The 20838-nt window shown below is 37.9% G+C and overlaps 1 protein-coding gene across 1 annotated transcript in view; it reads right to left on the minus strand.

Moving 5' to 3' along the window:
- The window catches only part of PTPRD (protein tyrosine phosphatase receptor type D), a 420315-nt gene that overhangs the window by 270 nt on the left and 399207 nt on the right, over nucleotides 1-20838 (minus strand). Inside the window, 6 exon segments of the mRNA XM_035569749.2 lie at nucleotides 1-2273; nucleotides 8373-8508; nucleotides 12588-12742; nucleotides 18155-18280; nucleotides 19227-19353; nucleotides 20626-20804. The exon segment at nucleotides 1-2273 is cut by the window's left edge and continues 270 nt beyond it. Of these exon segments, the coding sequence (XP_035425642.1) occupies nucleotides 2205-2273; nucleotides 8373-8508; nucleotides 12588-12742; nucleotides 18155-18280; nucleotides 19227-19353; nucleotides 20626-20804 (792 nt within the window). The 3' untranslated portion in view covers nucleotides 1-2204.

The raw sequence follows: 20838 nt of genomic DNA on the forward strand, positions 1-20838 counted from the left end.
AGCATCATTCTCAAAAATACATCCTGCCAGCTCAATCTCGCTAGCCTTACTGAAAGCAATGGTTTGACTTCAGCAATCAGTTAACACATGAACGAGCAGGAGTTAGCCCAAAATTGAAAGAAAACATGGATGCATAAGCACTGCTGATGTCGACAACTGCTAGTGTACTGATACATATCTACAATGATAACACTATAACCAGTGACACAATGGGTTTGAAAAGCCAACCAGAAATAGATATCTAAGTTGTGGGCTGGTCTGTTATTGGAGATACGAAAAGATAAAGGGCCTTGACTACCTACATGTTTTGCGTTATCATTTATTATCATCCATACTTGATTAGAAACTGGGAATGCATATTATTCAAAATTGTCTGATACATGTATTAAAATGTTTGAAAAGAATAACAGAGATATGAACAAACTGAACTAAATACAAATGAAGGCTAACTTAAAGAAATGCTATTCAAAATAGGCATCAAATATAAGGCACTATAAATGTAAAATTAAAATAAAAAACAGCATTCCCAAACAATGCTGTATGCCACAAAACTGTTGATTTCACAGAGCAACGTGTTTGGCTTTGCCCTGTTACATACGATAAACATAAATTATATAGCACACACTATAGACAGTATACTATTGAATACAATTTTAAAACATCTTAATACCTAGTATATTACAACATTCTCCCCTCCTAAAGTTATATGCACTGACCTTTCCCACATGCACACCTCCTACATTTAATAATATGATTTCTTATTGCACTATAGTGTTACAAATATTGAACTTCACTGGAAGCCTAAATCACATACTCTGTGTGTGTGCATATGTGTGCATGTGTGCGCGTATGTGTGTGCATGTGTGATGTCTTCATGTTCAAGTGGCAATGTGGAGAGAAATATTATTTGGGATAGAGATGATGTTCAAATATCAATGATGTGCATTCCTCATTTCCCTTTGAAACAGAAGTTTATGGACCTTGGAAATGCAGAGATGATTAAATACTAGCATATTATAATTGTAGTAGGCTGAGAAACTTTTCTACCACCTTGATAAATCCAGGCTGTGGAAGAACTGGTATGTTTATATGTGTGTGTGTTCGTGTACCTACATGCCTGTAACTCTGTAACTATACAGAGAGCTAGATATGGATTGACAGCAATACATACATATACTTATATATATAGAAAGAGAGAGGGTGTGGGTGTGCATGTGCATGTACATGTGTGTGCGTGCATGTGTGTGTGGTAGCAGCATCTTTATACTTTGCGCCTCCCTGTTGATTCCGAAAGAAACCAAAAAAACCATTTTGATTTAACTGATTACAATGAATATTTTCTTAAAGAAAAATAAAACAAACAAAACTTTCAAAGTAATACCTAACAAGACTGTGGTACTGTAGATAAATACAGGACTGCACAAAAATGTGCAAATTTTCAAATTATTTAACATTTCTACAGCACGATTATTACAGATAACAGTTCTACAGCTTAAAAAAATCTACAGTTTTTAAACAAAAAAAAAGAACAGTTATGTAACCTTTTCTTTAATTCACTTCATTGAATGATAAACTTGTTAAAAAAAGGAAAAAGTTTACACAGCTAAAAATGAAGCACAGGTCAGCAGTATCTTTACAATACTAAAAAACTAAATCAAGGACTTTCTTTTTAAACATTCCCACATTTTCCCTAAAGTGTTATCATGAGCAATATGATGGGAAGGGGTGCTGTTGAAGTAAGGAGTCCACTTTGTTTTAGAAGCCAGGACCTGACCTTTCAACAAACATCTTGCACTGAATTGCAGTTTTCTCAAAATTCCTCTTTGCAATGAGCATGCAATCCTGAACAAGATGATAGTTCTTTCCAACGAATTCCTCTTTCCTGAAGTCTTCCCTTTGACTTCAACCAATGTCAAACCCTTGAGGTATCTGTAAATGAGATCCTTCAGACGCCTCAGTGGTTGGGATTCTTTTAGTATGGTTAGGTTATTAAATTGTGAATTCTTGGTCCACATGGAATAGTTGTTTTTGTTTTCTTTTCTTTAATATATCCCCAATACTTTTGTTTGTTTGTTTTTATTTTATATATCCCCAATAATCGCTCCATAGCTAAGAGTTTAGAAGTACTTCTAAAGCACATTGTATGGCTCAGAAGCGGCTCTCTGGATCTTAAAGGGCCTGCAATAAAAATCCACGGTGGGTTTTTATGTTGCATAGTGATCAAAGCTGCCCAGATATTCCAGTGCGGCTCGATAGCAGAATTGGTATTGATCCTGGAGAAAAAAGATAGAAAACAAAAGCATCAAAAAGCCAGCTTGTTGCTTGGTTTCTATTTTCTTTCAACTAAGAGTGAATACTTTGTGGCTACAGACAAATATACCACAGAGGCATCTGCAGTTCAACAATATTGTCTTGCTGACATCAACGGAAAAACAAGTTACAACAGATGAAGATAGACACTCATTTAAAGAAATAACATTTTCCACAGAATTCACCTTCTCTTTAAACAGAGACTGTATACTCATTTACTGAGAATTTGTAATACTGGATTAATGTAACATCAGCATAAAGCTTTCTTCTTATGGGAGCATACTAAGATATCTCTCTACCTGTATTTGAAAATTAGTAGCAAAATATCCAATTAACTCCAAAGCAAATGCAGCACGCTAAATGATAAAATCCTCCACAGCCTTAATATGAAATGCTACATGAAAAACCAACAGGTTAAAAACCAGGTTAGGAAGCAATGAGAATCCCAGCCTTTTAGCAATATAAGCTTTGATGAGGATGTGAAGATATCTTTGCCTGTGGCAAGAACAGGACCTATGAGAGAAATATGTAGCTAAGCACCTTATTAATGTGAAACAGATTACATTTCAACCTATACCTGGAAGCAGAGAAAGTTCAATGTGTTAAGTGATTTGCTTAAACCTCTAGTGAATCCAATATTTTGCATTTCATGTTATTCTCACCCACACACAGCAGTCTTTTTAAACATTTATGTAATATTGAACACTTATACTAAAATGTCATATTTGTGTAGTTATTTGCAACTGCTACTCAGGGTTTAAATTACATATATATATAAATATATATAAATCCATCCAAAATAACAATAATAAAAATAATCTGCTTATTTATCTGATAGTCTTATGTGCTAGGCTCACATGAGTTATACCTGTTAATATCACAATTAAAATTCTTCTGGTGACTAGGAAACTCATTAGATATTTGGTTCATTTCAGTACTATGATCACTAACAGTTCCTTGCTGCTCTGTGCTTGAATAGTTGGAAAATGCATTAGACCTTCTTTTAAATTTTAAGTAAATGTGTGGTCTACATGGAGTTTAAGTGCTTTATTGAATAAGGATTGCATTTTTTTTTTTTTTTGGCACTGATTCTATGTACTTGGAAACATAAACCCCATTTTTAAAAAGGGGAAAAAAAAAAAAAAAGGAAGATGGGGAAATACAGGCCAGTCAGTTTCACCTCTGTGCCCAACAAGATAATGGAGCAGATCCTCCTGGAAACTAATGCACATGGAAAATAAGGAGGTGACTGGTGACAGCCAACATGGCTTCACTAAGGGCAGATCATGCCTGACAAATCTGGTGGCCTTCTACGACAGGGTTACAGCATCCATGGGTAAGGGAAGAGCAACTGACATCATCTACCTGGACTTGTGCAAAGCTTTTGATGCTGTTCCGCATGTCCTTGTCTCTAAATTGGAGAGACATGGATTTGATGGATGGACTACTCAGTGGATAAGGAATTGGCTGGATGGTCGCACTCAAGGAGTTGTGGTCAATGGCTCAATGTCCAAATAGAGACCAGTAATGAGTGGTGTTCCTCAGGGGTCAGTACTGGGACTGGTGCTATTTAATCTTTGTTGTTGACACGGACAGTGGGATTGAGTGCACCCTCAGCAAGGATGTTGATGACACCAAGCTGTGTGCTGTGGCTGACATGCCGGAGGGAAGAGATGACATCCAGTGGGACCTGGACAGACTTGAGAGGTGGGCCCATGCAAACCTCATGAAGTTCAACAAGGCCAAGTGCAAGGTCCTGCACCTGGGCTGGCGCAATCACAAGCACAAATACAGGCTTGGTGGAGAATGGATTGAGAGCATCCTGAGATAAAGAACTTGGGACTGTTGGTTGATGAGAAGCTCAACATGAGCTGGCCATGTCTGCGTCTGCAGCCCAGAAAGTCAACAGTATCCTGGGCAGCATCAAAAGAAGTGTGATCAGCAGGTTGAAGGAGATGATTGTCCCCTTCTAGTCTGCTTTTGTGAGACCCCACCTAGAATACTGCATTCAGCTGTGGGGTCCCCAGCACAAGAAGAACATGGACCTATTAGAGTGAGTCCAGAGGAAGGCCACGAGGAGCAATTGCTGGAGCAATTCTCCTACGAAGACAGACTGCGGGAGCTGGGGTTGCTCAGCCTGGAAAAAAGAAGGCTCTGGGGAGACCTTATAACAACCTTCCAGTACTTAAAGGGGGTTTACAGGAAGCTGGGGAAGGACCCTTTATCAGGGGCCCTAGTGATAGGTCCTAGTTATAGGACAAAGAGTAATGGCTTTAAACTAAAAAAGAGTAGATTTAGGTAAAATATATGGAAGAAATTCTTTACTCATACAGTGGTGAGGCACCAGAACACGTTGCCCAGGCAAGCTGTGGATGCCCCATCTCTGGAAGTGTTCAAGGCCAGGTTGGATGGTGCTTTGAGCAACCTGGTTTAGTGGAAGGTGTCCCTGCCAATGTCAGAGGGGTTGGAATGAGATGATCCAGCCAAATATAATGGGGCATTTATTTACTGTGATGGTGACAGAGCACTGGAAGATGTGGCATTGGCACAGATGCCATCCTGTACAATGTCCTCTAGGTGATCCTGCTTGGAAGGGGGGTTGGACTAGATGATCTTCAGAGGTCCCTTCCAACTTCAGCCATTCTTTGATTCTATGATCTTTGAGATCCTTTCTAATCCAAACCATTCTATGATTGTATGATTTTTTTTCTCCCACAGAATCCTGAAAAAAATACAAATTTACAACACCTAATTTGAGCAGGGGAGGTTCAAGGGTAGCATACAGAAATAAGTCAAAGTAGGAGGAAAGAGAATATATTGCACATCCCAGCTCTGTGTTTGTCATGTAGGCTCCAAGAAACAAATTTTTTTTGTATATTGTAGTCATTTCTTGGAACCAAAATGACAGAAAGCTTTTATTTTTCATTTGTCTTATCCAGAATAATAATGGTAAAGGAAAAGAAATTGAATTAACACTTCAGTTTGGTAACAATTATTTACTTGGTTGAACAGATTAAGACAAATATCTGTATTTTAATTTATTTATTTATTTATTTTCTGAAGTTGTCTTCTTAAAAATAAGAATACCCAGCTTTCATTGAACAAATGTCCCTAAGTACCACATCCAACCTTTCTTTAAACACAGGGGCGGTGACTCCACCACCTCCTGGGGCAACCCGTTCCAATGCCTGACTGTTCTTTCTGAGAAGAAATGTCTCCTAATTTCCAACCTAAACTTACCCTGGTGCAACTTGAGGCTGTTGCCTCTTGTCGTATTGCTAGCTGTCTGTGAGAAGAGGTTGACTGCCAGCTCCTCACTACTTCCTTTCAGGTAGTGGAGAGCATTATGGTCTCCCCCGAGCCTCCTCTTCTCCGGACTAAACAACCCCAGTTCCCTCAACCGCTCCTCATAGGACTTGTGTTCCAGGCCCTTCACCAGCTTCGTAGCCTTTCTCTGGACATGCTCCATGTCCCCGATGTCTTTCTTGTAGCGAGGGGCCCAAAACTGAACACAGTACTTGAGGTGCGGCCTCACCAGAGCAGAGTACAGGGGACGATCACTTCCCTGGTCCTGCTGGATACACTATTCCTGATACAAGCCAGGACGCTGTTGGCCATCTTGGCCACCTGGGCACAGCACTGGCTCATGATCACGTGAGCATCAGTCAGCACACCCAGATCCTTTTCCTCTGCACAGTTTTCCAGCCACTCCGCCGCAAGCCTGTAGTGTTGCATGGGGTTGTTGTGGCCAAAGTGCAAGACCCAGCACTTAGCCATGTTGAACCTCATCCCACGGACCTCTGCCCATCAACCCATCCTGTCCAGGTCCCTCTGTAGGGCCTACCTACCCTCCAGCAGACTGACACTTCCCCTCAACTTGGTGTTGTCCGCTAACTTACTGAAGGTGCACTCAATTCCCTCATCCAAATCATCAATAAAGATATTAAAGAGAATGGGCCCCAACACTGACCCCTGGGGAACATAACTGGCGACCAGTCACCAGCTGGATTTCACTCCGTTCAGCACCACTCTCTGGGCCTGGCCATCCAGCCAGTTTTTAACCCAGCAAAGAGTGTACCTGTCTAAGCCATGGGCTGCCAGTTTCTCCAGGAGAATACTGTGGGAGACCGTGTCAAAGGCTTTGATGAATTCTAGATATGTTACATCAACAGGCCGTCCCTCATCCACCAGGTGGGCCACCTGATCATAGAAGAAGATGAGGTTGATCAGGCAGGACTTGCCTTTCATGAACCCATGCTGACTGGGCCTGATCCCCTAGTTGTCTTGCACATACTGTGTGATTGCACTCAAAATGATCTGTTCTGTGACCTTCCCTGGCATCAAGGTGTTACATTAGCAAGTCTCCAGTCATCTGGGATCTCTCTTGTCAACCATGACCACTAACAGATGATGGAAAGCAGCTAGGCATTCACATCTGCCATATCTCTCAGCACCCTTGGATGGATTCCATCTGGCCCCATGGACTTGTGACAGTCCAGGTGGAGTAGTCAGTCTCTTACTGTTTCCACTAGAATCATGGGGGTTTTATTCTGTTCCCCGTCTCAGACTTCCAGGTCAGGAGGCCGAGTACCCTGAGGATAAGTGGCCTGACAAGTAAAGAGAGATGTAAAGAAGGCATTGAGAATCTCAGCCTTTTCCTTATCCTCAGTAGTCATATTCCCCACCACATCCAGTAAAGGATGGAGAGTCTCCTTGGCCCTCCTCTTACTTACGTATTTGTAAAAACTTTTTTGTTGTCTTTTACAGCAATGGCTGGGCTTTAGCCTTTTTGATTTTTTTTTTTTTCATATGCTAGCAACTTTCTTATACTATCCCCAAGCTGACTGACCCTTCTTCCACTGGACATAAACTCATTTTTTCCCAGAGACTCAGTAGAAGTTCCCTGTTCAGCCACGCTGGTCTTCTTCACCAACGGCTCATCTTATGACACATAGGAACAGCCTGCTCCTGCACCTTTGAGACTTCGTTCTGGAGAAGCATCCAGCCTACCTGTTTGCCCTTCAGGACTGACTTCCAAGTGATCCTCCCTACCAGTGTCCTGAACAGTTCTAAGTCTGCCTTCGAGAAGTCCAATGTAGCAGTTTTACTGACCTGGTAGGCTCACTAACCAGCTGTGTCAGGAATCTTCCACACACTCCAGGAACGTCCTAGACTGCTTCCTCTGGGCTACATTGTGTTTCCAGCATATGTTCAGGAAGTTGAAGTCCCCCATGAGAACAAGTGCTGCTGACTGTGTGACTTCTGCCAGCTGCTTGTAGAATACCTCACCTGTCTCTTTATCCTGGTTTGGCGGTCTATAACAGCCCCCCACCAGGATGTCTACTTTGTTGGCTTTCCCCCTGACTACAGTCCAACCAATGAACTACAGCTTAGTTCAAGTCTCCTGTTCGGAAATTTAAGTAGAAATTAAGCACATGCTGAAAATATTTAAGTATTCTTTATGGCATGACACAGTGTGCATCCAGGCATAAGAAATAAGTTGATGCTGCTTGTTCCTCTTCATATTTCTCTATAGCACTATTGCTAGCACGGAAATTATCTATACTATAGTTTTCCTGGTGCTGAATTTACCATTATGATTTTCAGGCAAAACAGTCACTTGGTTGATGACCCAGAGCCAAGACAATTATGAAAATAATACAGGCTCATTACGAAGCAATGAACAATACTTTGCTCTTGGAACATAAAAATGTCAGTAAATCAACCTTCAGAAACAAGTTGACTCCTTTATCACCACATATTTCTGCCACAAAGGAAAGGATCAAAAGAAAATAGGTAGTGCTTCTGGGAAAATAGTTTTCTTTGACTATCAGAAGTTAGGCTCCACTACTGAAATGAATTTTTTTCTTCCCCAGCCAGCAGAAAGTTATGTTAGTGCCATAACAGGAAACAGGAAATACTACTTGCAATACTTTTATAGTTGATTTCACACTGTATTCATATAATCACCAAATTTTATACAATCTCTATCCGTGCATTTTTTGGTATGAAAATACCCCTCCCTTTCCATTACCATTGTACATTAAAACTGTTTTCCTCACCTCTGTCTGTACCATGGCTGGCCGCTGCGTCCTTAACATTTTGACAGTCTGGAAGATATCTACAACACCTTCATATCTCATTCTTTCTAAAACAATGCTCAGGGTTATAAATACTCCAGTCCTTCCAACACCCGCACTGTTGCAATAATAGAAGAAAAAAGAAGGGGAAAAAAAGGAATTTTAATTGACAGTTAATGCTGAAAGAATTGGCTGACAGATTATCTGTGGATACAACACACCATATGTGTACAGATATCTATACAGGGAAAGGCTCACTAAGCAAAATTCCACAGCAAACTACTACATTGCATTTAGAAGAATCATTGCTCTCAAGCAAACTTTACATGCTACTAAGTACTTCCTGACTTTCCAGTCTTCATTGCAAAGTGATTGGTTTGTTGATCCAGATATACAGTAATCAGTGTATGGTGAAGAAAAATAAGAACATTTGTTGTCAGTGATCTACACTGGAAATGACAAAAGAAAAAGACAACAATGTATTTTTTATTTATTTTTTATTTTTTTAATGTGACTTGTTCATGTATAGCCTCTATTTTGCACACCTTCAGTGTGACCTTAGTTCAGGCAGACACAGTCAGTGGACTTTCAATTTACATTGAAATTGTTCATGTACACTCTACAATTTAAACAACAGACACAAGCAAAACCTAAGACAGTCATTATTCAGGTCTGGCAGTCTGGATCTTTAGCTTACAAATACTGATACACATAAACTATGTCTGTCTATATTAGCCTGGAATCACTTCTGGGAATATACAACTTGTTTGCTTTCTGTTCTATCTTGGGGTTTGTTATTATCTAACACACCCAAGAAGCTATAGAAATTATTCTAATCAATAAAGCCAATAGTTGCCAGTTATTAAGTTTAAACACTTACATATTCCTGAGGTTGACTCTTGGAGAATGACACATAACAACATAGAAAACCTAAGTCTGAACTCACATAGGTGGGAATTAAGCAACTCATCATCTTATAGGTAATGTTAATCACTTCACGAGGTTTTCTACAGTCAGATAGACTTAGCTGCAGAACTCTAACTCTAGAAGTCTATATGGACTACCACAGAGATCCAGTGAATGCACAAGACTAATGTGGAAACAAAATGTCCAAACTGTATGATGGTTCTTTATTGTTTAGTCTAGATCAGTGCACTTCTAGGGCTAAGAAATACATTTGATTGGATTTAGCAACTTTGCAGAACCCATGTGCCTTTGGAGAGCTGAAGCCAAAGGACACTTTATACCTAATTACCTAATTTGATAAAATACCATGCTCTTAACACTGGTTTACCTAGATGTGATGGTAAAGTTCCTGGAGATCTAGACTGGACTGTAAGGTTTCCTTTCCCTGATGAGTTAAATTAGAGAGCTTGGTTTGTTTAAGAACCATTGTGAAAAAATCCTGGAAAAAGATCATTGGAACCTGCTTGGACTTTAAGAGCTGAAGACAGTGTGACCTAAACCAAGCAGCACAGAAATTGATCAGCAGAATGAAGGCAGATTACCACTTTCCTTCTCCTTGCTCCTTCGTATTCAACCATCTATCTAAAGAACTCAAAAAAAAAAAAAAAGTAGGGCTTTCTAAATATGTGAGAACTTCTGCACTAGATACTTATCAAATCTTTATTACTTCAAAAAATTATTCCTAGCTCTTTAATTCAGGAATTCAGGAAGAGAAAATAATTAGTTTGTTCCCTTGTGTTCTTAAGAAACAGAAAAGGATCTGAAGATCTACTTAGAAACACAGATTCTTAATGAGGAATACTGACTAATGTGGAAAGATCTTTACTCAATACTTGCAGAACCAAAGCACTTTTGTAAAATCTGTAGGAAACTGACCCAATTTCAGCTGAGTGACAAACAATTTTAACATTATTTCAATTCCTACTACAAGATGCTCAGTATTTCTAGAGTGATGGAAGTACGCATCAGTACTAGCAGCATTTTTAATGATCAGCTGATTTTCTTCAGTGTGAGTCAAACAACAAATTGAGTTCTATCACAACAATTAACAAAGTAATGAAGCTAAGGTCTTAAAGAATTATGAGTTCAGTAAATGGCGAAGGAACTACTGCATGATGATGCTAGCTTAGCATTACAATTCACCAAAGGTTAAACACTTAGACACCAAACTTAGATTACTTTAATAAGCCAAGAGGAAATACTGATGTTTTTGTATACAAGTTTGTTGTTAAAAATACATCTTCAACGCCTGCTGGAAAAGGGTGATCTTCCTTAGCCAAAAGCTTCGATAACTGTAAATGCTTAAGATTGCTTCAGACGAAAATTTTGCTTCAAGGTGAACAGTCTTTTGCTATTTTAACTAATTTTTAATAAACTGCCTTATGAGTTTAGAAATTTTACATAGCTAACACACTGTTGCCAGAACAGGGTTTTCTGTGTAATACAGAAAGCAAACTTGCAAATAATGTGTAAAGTGGGATGGAAACTACAAGGAAGTGACACTAGGGGCATTTATTTGAAGAATTTCTAGAGCAGAAATTCTTAAAAATTACTCACGGTACAAACTGGTGATTCCCAATTCCATATGGGCTAGGAAACTGGAGGATCTTATACTTCATGAAATAAGCAAATAAACTTACTAATTTGCCAAGGATATTTATTATTTACGTAAGTTGACTAGCATTTATAAGGATGATTAGCATTACTGATATCCAAACTGTCATGATGATGATGATAATAAATTTAAAGACAAAACCATGATGAATTATATTGGATTTGACTTTGTTTCTATCAAAGCCAAGGGTAGAAATCTCCATAATTTCAGCATGAAAGATCACACTTATTTAGAAGTGCCACATAACCTACTGCATGTAGTTTATCAGTTCAGTTATGAGTTGACAAATTTGTGTGGTACAAAGAACAGAGAACATCGTCAATTCGCTTTCTTATGGATGTCGGCATACAGGCATAAATATTGATTAATACTTCTCTGCTCTCAAAAGTCATTTATGTCAGGAAGAATAAGTTTCATTCCTATCATGGCTGTCCATCTTCCCTTGCCATTTGAATCCCAGACTCCGCTCTGAAATGTTGTTTTTCTCCTTTGTAGGCCAAAAAACGTATTAGGCACACAGAAAAAGTAGGATTGAAGTTGTTGAGTATATCTAATATGTTAGTCTAACAGATTAGGGAGCATAAGGATGCACAGGGGAGCATAGGGGAGCGTATGTACTCTGTTAAAGCACATAAGTAACTTTTGGTTGCTGCTGGCTTTGGAAGAACAAGAATTTCTCTCACCCTTTACATTCATATGCTCATATGCTTATTCATATGCTCAACTTGGTCTTTTTGTCTTCATGCTACTATTGATGCATTATTTGGCTTGCAGAAAGGATTTGGAACCTATATCAGCATTTTCCGTCTCTGTTATATAAATAATATTTCATCTACCAAAAATATAACAATGTTGCAAAATGAGTATCTAAAATCTAATGGAATTTATAGAAAGCAATTTATTAAATAACAGATAAAAGGTAAAGATAATATTTTTGGCCATCTGCTACATACTTTAGAATACTTTGGAAAAAAAAATGCAAGAATATTAAAAAAGACCACTCTGGATTATTCCTACATACCCTCCAAGCTGTTTTCATCTGTGTATTAGCTGTAAAGGTATTAAGGGAACTCATCATATGAAAAAATGGGCATTATATTCTGAAATTCAAACTCCCCAGTCTAAACCTCAATGTTTTTCTGACTGTTCCACTCACTTTCCTGAGGTAGCTACCATATTTCTCTGGCTCTTCTTGGTTGCTATTAGACAGCAACATATAAGCAACCATCTTGTTTACAACTAATAATTCCTACCAATGTAACAGCCTCACTTTTAATTACAAGTAGCAAAAAGGATTAAACATAGCAGCATGTCATAAGGCCCTTCCTACTGCTTTTTGGGTGTAGCACTGATGATATTGTTTTTGTCTTGAATAAGAGACAATTTTAAAGGAAGCAAAATATCTCTCTTCTACATATTTCAGAAGATCCTCGTCTGTATGAATGGCATTATATCACAAAACAGTTCACAGTTTGTAAAGCAATCCTACGTTTTCCTATTTTGGTATTCTCTTTGATTGCCTTTCTGATAGTTCAGCTATTGAATTCCACTTATATATACACTATATATTTAAAAAAAAAAATCTGCATAATTGTTTTGAGGCTTTGTTTACTTACCTGCAGTGAACAGAGATTGGTCCATCCTGACCAAACTGCTCCTTTGTTTTATGCACTTGGCCTATGAAGTCAATAAATCCTTCTCCAGACTTTGGCACTCCTTGTTCTGGCCAGTCTGTGAACTGGAACTGCCTCACTGTTCGGGACTGGCCATCCTTAAACAAAAGACACAATATATTCCCAAAGAATGTCCCAGTGACTACAAGCCAGCCAGCCAACAACCAGAAAGACAATCATGGAGAAAAGGACATAAGGACATGAGGGCATGGGGGGAGATGGGACAAGGGGGGCAGAGGAGGGAAATAGCCATGATCACATTTATGAAGACTCCTTCAATTACAGTACTTACTGGTGCTTTTGGACACAATGGCACAAAAGTGCATTTTCATTAACTACAACATTGTACAGATTTCTTTCTGCACTGGATATGACAGTTGTCTGATACTTTGCTTGTGCAAATGTTTGAGGCTGAAGATGTAACAATCTCACCAGCTTATATGATTGATTTGAATCCTTTTGACTGCAAATTTCTTCTAACATAAAATAGGTAGAATAAGGCCTTTCATTCTGCCCCTCTGTTTGATAAGGAATATATTCTACTGCATGGCAGGAATATCTTCACTGATAAGACTTGTTTAGTCATTGTCCTATTTGCAGAGGATATCTTTAATAGCACTGTGCTTTTTGTGAGGCATACATTTAACTGCAAGAAGAGGGTCAACAAGTCATTTTCAAAAAGTCATTTTTTTAACAAATAATAAACATCCTTTCAATCACTGTAACTGCATTCACTAATCGCTCAGAGCCATTAAAAATCTAGAAAAAAAAAAAAAAAGGCTTCATCTCTAAAAACAAGTCAGCTGAAGCTGTTCATTTCTTTTGGTTAGGAATACTAACAGGATTACTGAAAATTGGACAACACTACAGCTTTGTTATATTTATAATAAAGCCACAGGAAATATTAAACTCACCACAAACTTCAACTTTTGCTGCATGTCTATTTAAGGTGTAAACAGTCAGGAAAAAATGCAATACAAATGGATGAAGTGAATGTGTCCTCAATTTTCAAAAATTGTTCTTCACGACTTTGACAATATGAATCTCTACAGCTAAAATATTTAAAAGCATGGGCATAAATCGAAGTACTGATGTAAACTAGTGCCTCTGGACATGTTATTTTTTACTAAGCACTAACTTGCAACGTTTTCAAAATGGTCTTGTACCATTGTACCAAGTGAAACTCATGAAAAATTGAAATGTGGAGATCTCCTCAAAATCAACAAGTTATGCTGGAGGCAAGAACAATCTTTTTTTTTTTTCCTTTCTTTTTTTTTTCTTTTTGTCTACCACAAGCACACAGCTATTACAGACCTTTGAAATGAAATAGAAGTGATTTTAAAAATATCCAAAGGAAAAAAACAATACTTTACTTTTATGTTTCCTCTGGTACTATGGGTTTTTGCCTCCCATATCTTACCTGAGTAAGAAAACAGAACATAAGTGTGTGCGCCAGCCACAATACTGTGAAAGAACACACACACTCTTGCTTGATTTACTGTCTCTTATATTCCCACTAAATCACTGTGACAACTGACAGTCTGTTTCTGCAGAATGATTTTGGCCACTTAAAAAAAAAAAAAGATTATCTATTAAAAAAAATGTTTACTGAATTTTATTTCCAGTAAAGTTCAGAAAAAAATAAACAAACAAAAAAAACTATCAGAAATGACATCTTGTTAATGCTGACTTCTCTCATAATGACTTCTGCAATACTATTTTCCCTGAAAATGACATAACGAAATTGCATCTTTCCAACAGATATAGGCACATGGTATTAATTAATCAAGAAGATAAAGCAGTAGGTTGATTCCCTCCCAAATGACTTCCCATTCCCCTGGCGTAAAGAAACAAAAAACTTAAGTCTGACTTGCTTGCAACTCCTCAGCTGAGGAGATGGAAACTGTTTGGTGATTTCTGACACTCATGGGAATTAGCCTAGAACAACAGTAACTTTTTAGGGGGTTGAAATGATAAGAAATGTGCTGCTTTACTTAAGCCTAGGATGTCACTGGAAAGACCACAAAATTCTATTTTTGAAATAGATTTGATGGCAAGTATTTGTATGTCAGTTGTGTCTAAATAACTGTATTGGTATATGTTTCGTGATAGTAATAACTCAGTAGTCTGGTGCAAGTCTGTGAAAACTATTCTCATTTAGTTTCAATAGCAGTAACTTCTGTTATTTAATGCTATTTAATGAGCACAGAAGTAAAGTCAGTTAGTCTGATGTTAGACTAGCACTAAAGCATATTGGGAACTGATCTGTAATTTCTTAGTTCCCTCTGCTACTGACATTATAACGAGTGATACTTTCTTTAATGTAATGCTTGCCAATAGCAGTCCAAATACAAATGCCAAATTTAATTAAATCTTTACGTTTAAATATTGTCACAGTTAGCACACACAGGGCAAGAAGTATTAGTTATCAACAAATGAACTTTCAGATCCCTGTGTGAAGCACAGAGCTTTTAATATGTGTTGACTGGTTGATCATTTGGATTTATTCATGATCCTCACAGGGGATATTCAATTGTCTTTTGATGAGGCTGTAGAATTTATAATACTTTCTTGCAGTCATCACTAATAGTTCATCGTTAAATGAGACTGCCCCAACATATTGACCTTTGGAGTTTACAGAGAAAGTGAGTATAAAGCAGCAGAATCAGTAGATTGAAACACTTACAGAGGTCAATTTCACTTTACAAAAATTCACAGTTCAGTTCCAGAAATAACAGGGAGTTCCACACCAAACACTTGCTGCTGCTACCTACAAAGGCAGTGTGCTCCTTTGTTGTCCCTATGGAATAATTGGCCAACTCAGCTCTTCCAGAGCACTGATGGTATTCTAACAGTACAGATGGTCTTGGAGATAAGAGAGTTACAACCACTGCAATAGTTACTGTCCTCTGATTACAACAATTCAGTTAGATGGTCTAAATTACTGGGTGTGACACTAAGAGCCAAACTAGACGAAAACCATAACATACATTTTGGCAAGTAGTCCTTACTGTTTCCAGTAAATTTGTAGGGAGATATAGTTCCTTAGCGCATCCAGAAAATTTAAGATGGCTCTTTAAGCTTAAGAGGGAGTTATTTAACAAAATTGGGACCATTAACACACAGAATTATTATTATTATTTTTTAATTTGAGAAGCAGTAATATGTGATTGCAAAATGGCACAAAAGAACTGTCAAGATGCACACATGGTTGGCACTTTTAAAAAGAGGCATATTAAAAGTCAGATCAAGAAAACTGTTTCTGGCAAATTAATCACAGAATCACAGAATCACAGAATTGAAGGGGTTGGAAGGGACCTCGAAAGATCATCGGGTCCAACTCCCCTGCCAAAGCAGGTTCCTTAGAGCAGGCTGCCCAGGTAGGTGTCCAGATGGGCCTTGAATATCTCCAGAGAAGGAGACTCCACAACCTCCCCGGGCAGCCTGTTCCAGTGCTCCGTCACCCTCACTGTGAAGAAGTTCTTTCTCATGTTGGTGCGGAACTTCCTGTGCTCTATCTTGTGGCCGTTACCCCTTGTCCTATCCCCACAAACCACTGAAAAGAGGTTGGCCAAATCCCTCTGTCTCCCACACCTCAGGTATTTATACACATTGATGAGATCCCCTCTCAGTCTTCTTTTCTCCAGGATGAACAGACCCAGGTCTCTCAGCCTTTCTTCATAGGGAAGATGCTCCAGGCCCCGTATCATCTTTGTGGCCCTCTGCTGGACTCTCCAGGAGATCCCTGTCTTTTTTGTACCAGGGGAGCCCAGAACTGGACACAGTACTCCAGGTGAGGCCTGACCAGGGCAGAGTAGAGGGGGAGGATCACCTCCCTTGACCTGCTGGCCACTGCTCCTTTTTAATGCACGCCAGGATCCCATTGGCCTTCTTGGCCACGAGGGCACACTGCTGGCTCATGGTTCAACCTGTCATCCACCAGGACCCCCAGGTCCTTCTCCACAGAGCTCCTCTCCAGCAGGTTGTCCCCCAGCCTGTACTGGTACGTGCGGGTGTTCCTTCCCAGGTGCAGGACTCTACACTTGCTCTTATTAAACCTCATTTGGTTTCTTCAAATTAAGCTATTTAACCCTTTCAGACTTTTTATTGGTTTGCTAGATGTAAGTATACAGACTCTTACAACTATCATAGTTTATTATAAACTGCAGAATGAACTTTTTGGACATATGTACACTTTTTGAACACTTTCTTTCAACTGCATCTGTGACTTTTTGTTATAATTGTTATTCTCTGATCTGAGCTAGGTAAACTATGTCACATAAGACATTTTTCATCTCGAGAGGGAACAGACATTTAATAGACAATCTGCAAAGACTATCAGCACAGTTCTGGTGAAATTAGCTTTGACTGTCTACATTTTTAAGTGTGGTTAAAAAATGATGTTAGGAGCCTGTTCTCCAATTCGGTTAGGCATAAAAAGTTAGAGAAGTTATCATTCATTTGTTCCTTATTAGATTACAAATAGAATGAAAATTAGATTCAAAGGGTATTTACAATTAGTTTTCATAAACACACACTTAAGTCTCACTTGCTAAATTAAAATGTTGGTACGTTGACTTAGATAGTGACAATACAGTCTAGTCAACTATCAGTAGTACCTAATTTTACTGGAAACTGATATTAAAAGCTGCACTCCAGCTAACCACGAGAAAGTCTGATATTTTGGAGGTTGACTGGCAACTCTGAGTAATCATCCGTGTTGTTCCTGGACAGTACAACCTGCTATTTTGCTTGAACAAATAGTATTCTAGAGTGCTTAAAGAAATGAAGGTTGCCCGTAATTTTTTCCTGCCATGCAGAGTGAAGTGCCAGAAATCAAAAGTTTGAGAAATGCCAAATATATATTTGAAGTTTATGTACATTTAATCTTATATTCATGCTCAGTTTCAGACTCTGGAATTCAGATAAAAAACACAGTATGAAAATAAAGATGCTAGGGTCACAGCTGCATGCATCTACTCTGCAGATATACAACACTGCTGAAAATAAGCTATGCCAAAAATCAAATTATAATGTGTAAAGCTTGTCAAGCTTTTCTTAAAAATGCTATTTACTCTGCAGTTTTTAAATCTCACTGTATTAACCTTCACACTCACTCAATGTATTTACAGCTGCAAGTGACAAAAATTCCCCCAAAAACGATCAAAGGGGAAATGAGGAGAAAGGGAAAATGGCCTTCAAATCATCTAATGCATTTCAACACAAACAGCTATTCAGAACATCACAAAGTTGTGCTGCCGAGATGTTAGATCTGAATGAAATTGATTGTTCTTAAACAAAGATGTTATTCATTTAACAACTTAAATAAATACACAGTATATTTAAATAACAACTTAAATTAAACTTCTTTTTTATTGCTTGGAGAAGTACTTCTCTCTCTCTTTTTTTTTTTTTTTTTTTTTGAGAGGGAGAGAGAGAAAGAGAGAGAGAGGAAGAAATTGAAATTGTCTTTTAAACTTATGTGAAAATCTAACGCTGTTGCAACTTACCCTTGCATCTGTAACCTTGAATTCCCTTAAAATATACTGTGGCATGTTGTACTCCGCCATTGGGTCTACCACAAAATACTGATATCTGGCTGAACGCTCTGCAGGCCAATACTGGTGGCATTTTTCCTGCAAAACAGAGAAGCAAAATACATTTCCTGTTATTCAACACCACTACCATAAAATGTTTCTCACTCCTGGAAAGTGCCTTTATTGACAGGAACATGAACAGTTCAACATAAACACTAAGATCCACACCTAGAATAGAAAGATGAACCTTCAATATTGCACTGCATAGAGGTTCTCTCTGGTCGCTGTACCTCTGAACTTGTTTATACGTCTGCTCAGCTCAATTATTTATCAGCGACAAGAGCTATCCCTCGCCTAATTTTCAATACCAAACAGAATTTAAATCTTGAGGACATTTTAGTTTTATTCCTTCTTCCCTGCTGAAGCAACTCTCAAGACTCTTTTCATCTCTATATTCACTGTCCTGGACCATCTCTATTCCCCAAATATATGAACTGATTCAGATTTTACTCATCACAAATCAGCTTCATCTTGATGTATTCTTGTCCAGATAGGAAACTGCTCCATTCTTTACATTACCTAAAGCAGCACCTGAATGAGTTTAATACTGCAAACAAGCTGCTGAAACTTCAAAGTCCATCACAAAGAGCACACAGAAAACATTCAACCATTCAGATCTTAAAAATATTGTACTTTCTTTTTACAAAAATCAGATGCTGCAAAAGAGAAGTTTCCAAATGAGAAATCCCCATTATTCAATAGACAGCAATGTTCTCTCTGCTTTCTTTGGAATATCAACATACAAACTGAGTTGTCAAATTTCAGCGTGCCACACAACAAAATGTTATGTCTAAGTTTACAGACGGCATCACATCTACAGATTACACCTTACACCTGGTGAACATCAATGATACTTATTTCCAATGGAGAGGGAACCTAAATACTCGGTTATCTTTTGATAACACCATAACAATGAAACATTTTAGAAAGAAAACATAATAATTATAATGAACAATTGGTAAAGGAATACTATACCAATACTCACTCTGCCCATTTCTCGTAGCTTAGTAAGCATGACCACAATTGTAGAATTATGCTCCCAGAGCATTCTCCAGAAATCTTCAGTAGTTTCTGCCAATGGACCCTGTGTAGCTATGTAAGCTTTTTGTTGTCTGTTGTAAAAATAAATAAATAAATAAATATTTTAATCAAGAAAGTGAATTGATACTCATGTTTCTGTTTATATGTAAACAATATATAGAGGAAAACATATACTATTAATAATAAGCGTATTAAAACCTTATTATGGTTGTTTAATCAAACTATGGCTTTATTTTTGGAACTTTGTGAAGGAAATTACTCTGTTAATATTATGATGTATGTCTTTATTGTTATTATTTAAATTTTAATGCAACAGTAATAGATCAATTTTGTGTGCTGTAAAAAGCACTTAAGAAACATTTAGTTGTGCTGCTTCATTTTGTAGAAGTAACTGTCGTACAATCTATTAAGTTTAGGAATGATAGCATCAAGCTGTTTCTTTATTAATGCCTCCTCAACAGTCTGATGCCTCCAACAAAAGTAATGAAGGAAGAAAATTCAGGAATGAAGTACACTGCATTTCCAGGCCTTAATCTCCTGCTAGTGGAAATTACCACCTAGCTATTAAAAGCTTCTGCATCAGGAACTTTATAAAGACAATGACCAGTTATGTTGTTCTTGCCTGGTTCAGTCAACAGAAAAAACTTTGTAGTTAATGCTATAAATGAAAACTGGTTTCAGTTAAGAGCAGAGGCTCATAAAATGCTCTCTGTGGATACAAATACTCAGGTACACCTAAATTGCCTTAGGGAAATAGCACTGCTGCTCCTTCATGTCTTTTCTTATGAGCTGCACAAGTCAGTGCTGTTAAGTCTTGTCATGAAGATGGTAGTGGGCTACACAACTATTTATATATATATATATATGTATGTATATATATATAAATATACACAAATTTATGTATAAAATGATGGGCCTCATCATAACCAGTGCTCCAATATCATAGGTTTTCATCTTGACACAGGGAGTTTATCTCCTGGATGTTATTTCCATTGGTCTTTTTTAGAAACATATCTAGCAGAATAGCTCTGAAGAAATAGATGTTCCAGATCATGAATGTGCCTAAACCCTCATATAAACATACTGAAAGTTCTCAATTATTTAAAAACAGGTAAAACTATAACGTAAAGACTGCATGCCACTTACACAATTTTCCTGTATTGTACGGGTGAAAATCTAAAACCCTTAAAAATATTTAAACAAGCAAACAAAAACCAAACAGGACATGTACAGATAACAAAAAGTACTAAATTTCAGTAGTAATTTTTGCTATTTTTAGTATTAATACATATGCAATTTTGTAAACTTTTAAAGCAGTCCACATGAGAACACAACATTAGTACCTGTATCCATCAATGAAACTGGCATTAATATAATCAGACCCTTCTACTCCTCGGATTGGCTGCAAGCATACCCTTGTAGACTCATATGGCATAATATTGACAAGGCGATTCTTGAATTTATTACAAGGAAGATTGGCACTGATGAATCTTGAAGTATGAGCCTTAGAGCTAGCAAGACGCTGTTGAAAATAAATAAAATAATTAAGACCAGGT

This window comes from Cygnus atratus, chromosome Z, assembly GCF_013377495.2.
Source record: "Cygnus atratus isolate AKBS03 ecotype Queensland, Australia chromosome Z, CAtr_DNAZoo_HiC_assembly, whole genome shotgun sequence".
NCBI classification, from domain to species: Eukaryota; Metazoa; Chordata; class Aves; order Anseriformes; family Anatidae; genus Cygnus; species Cygnus atratus.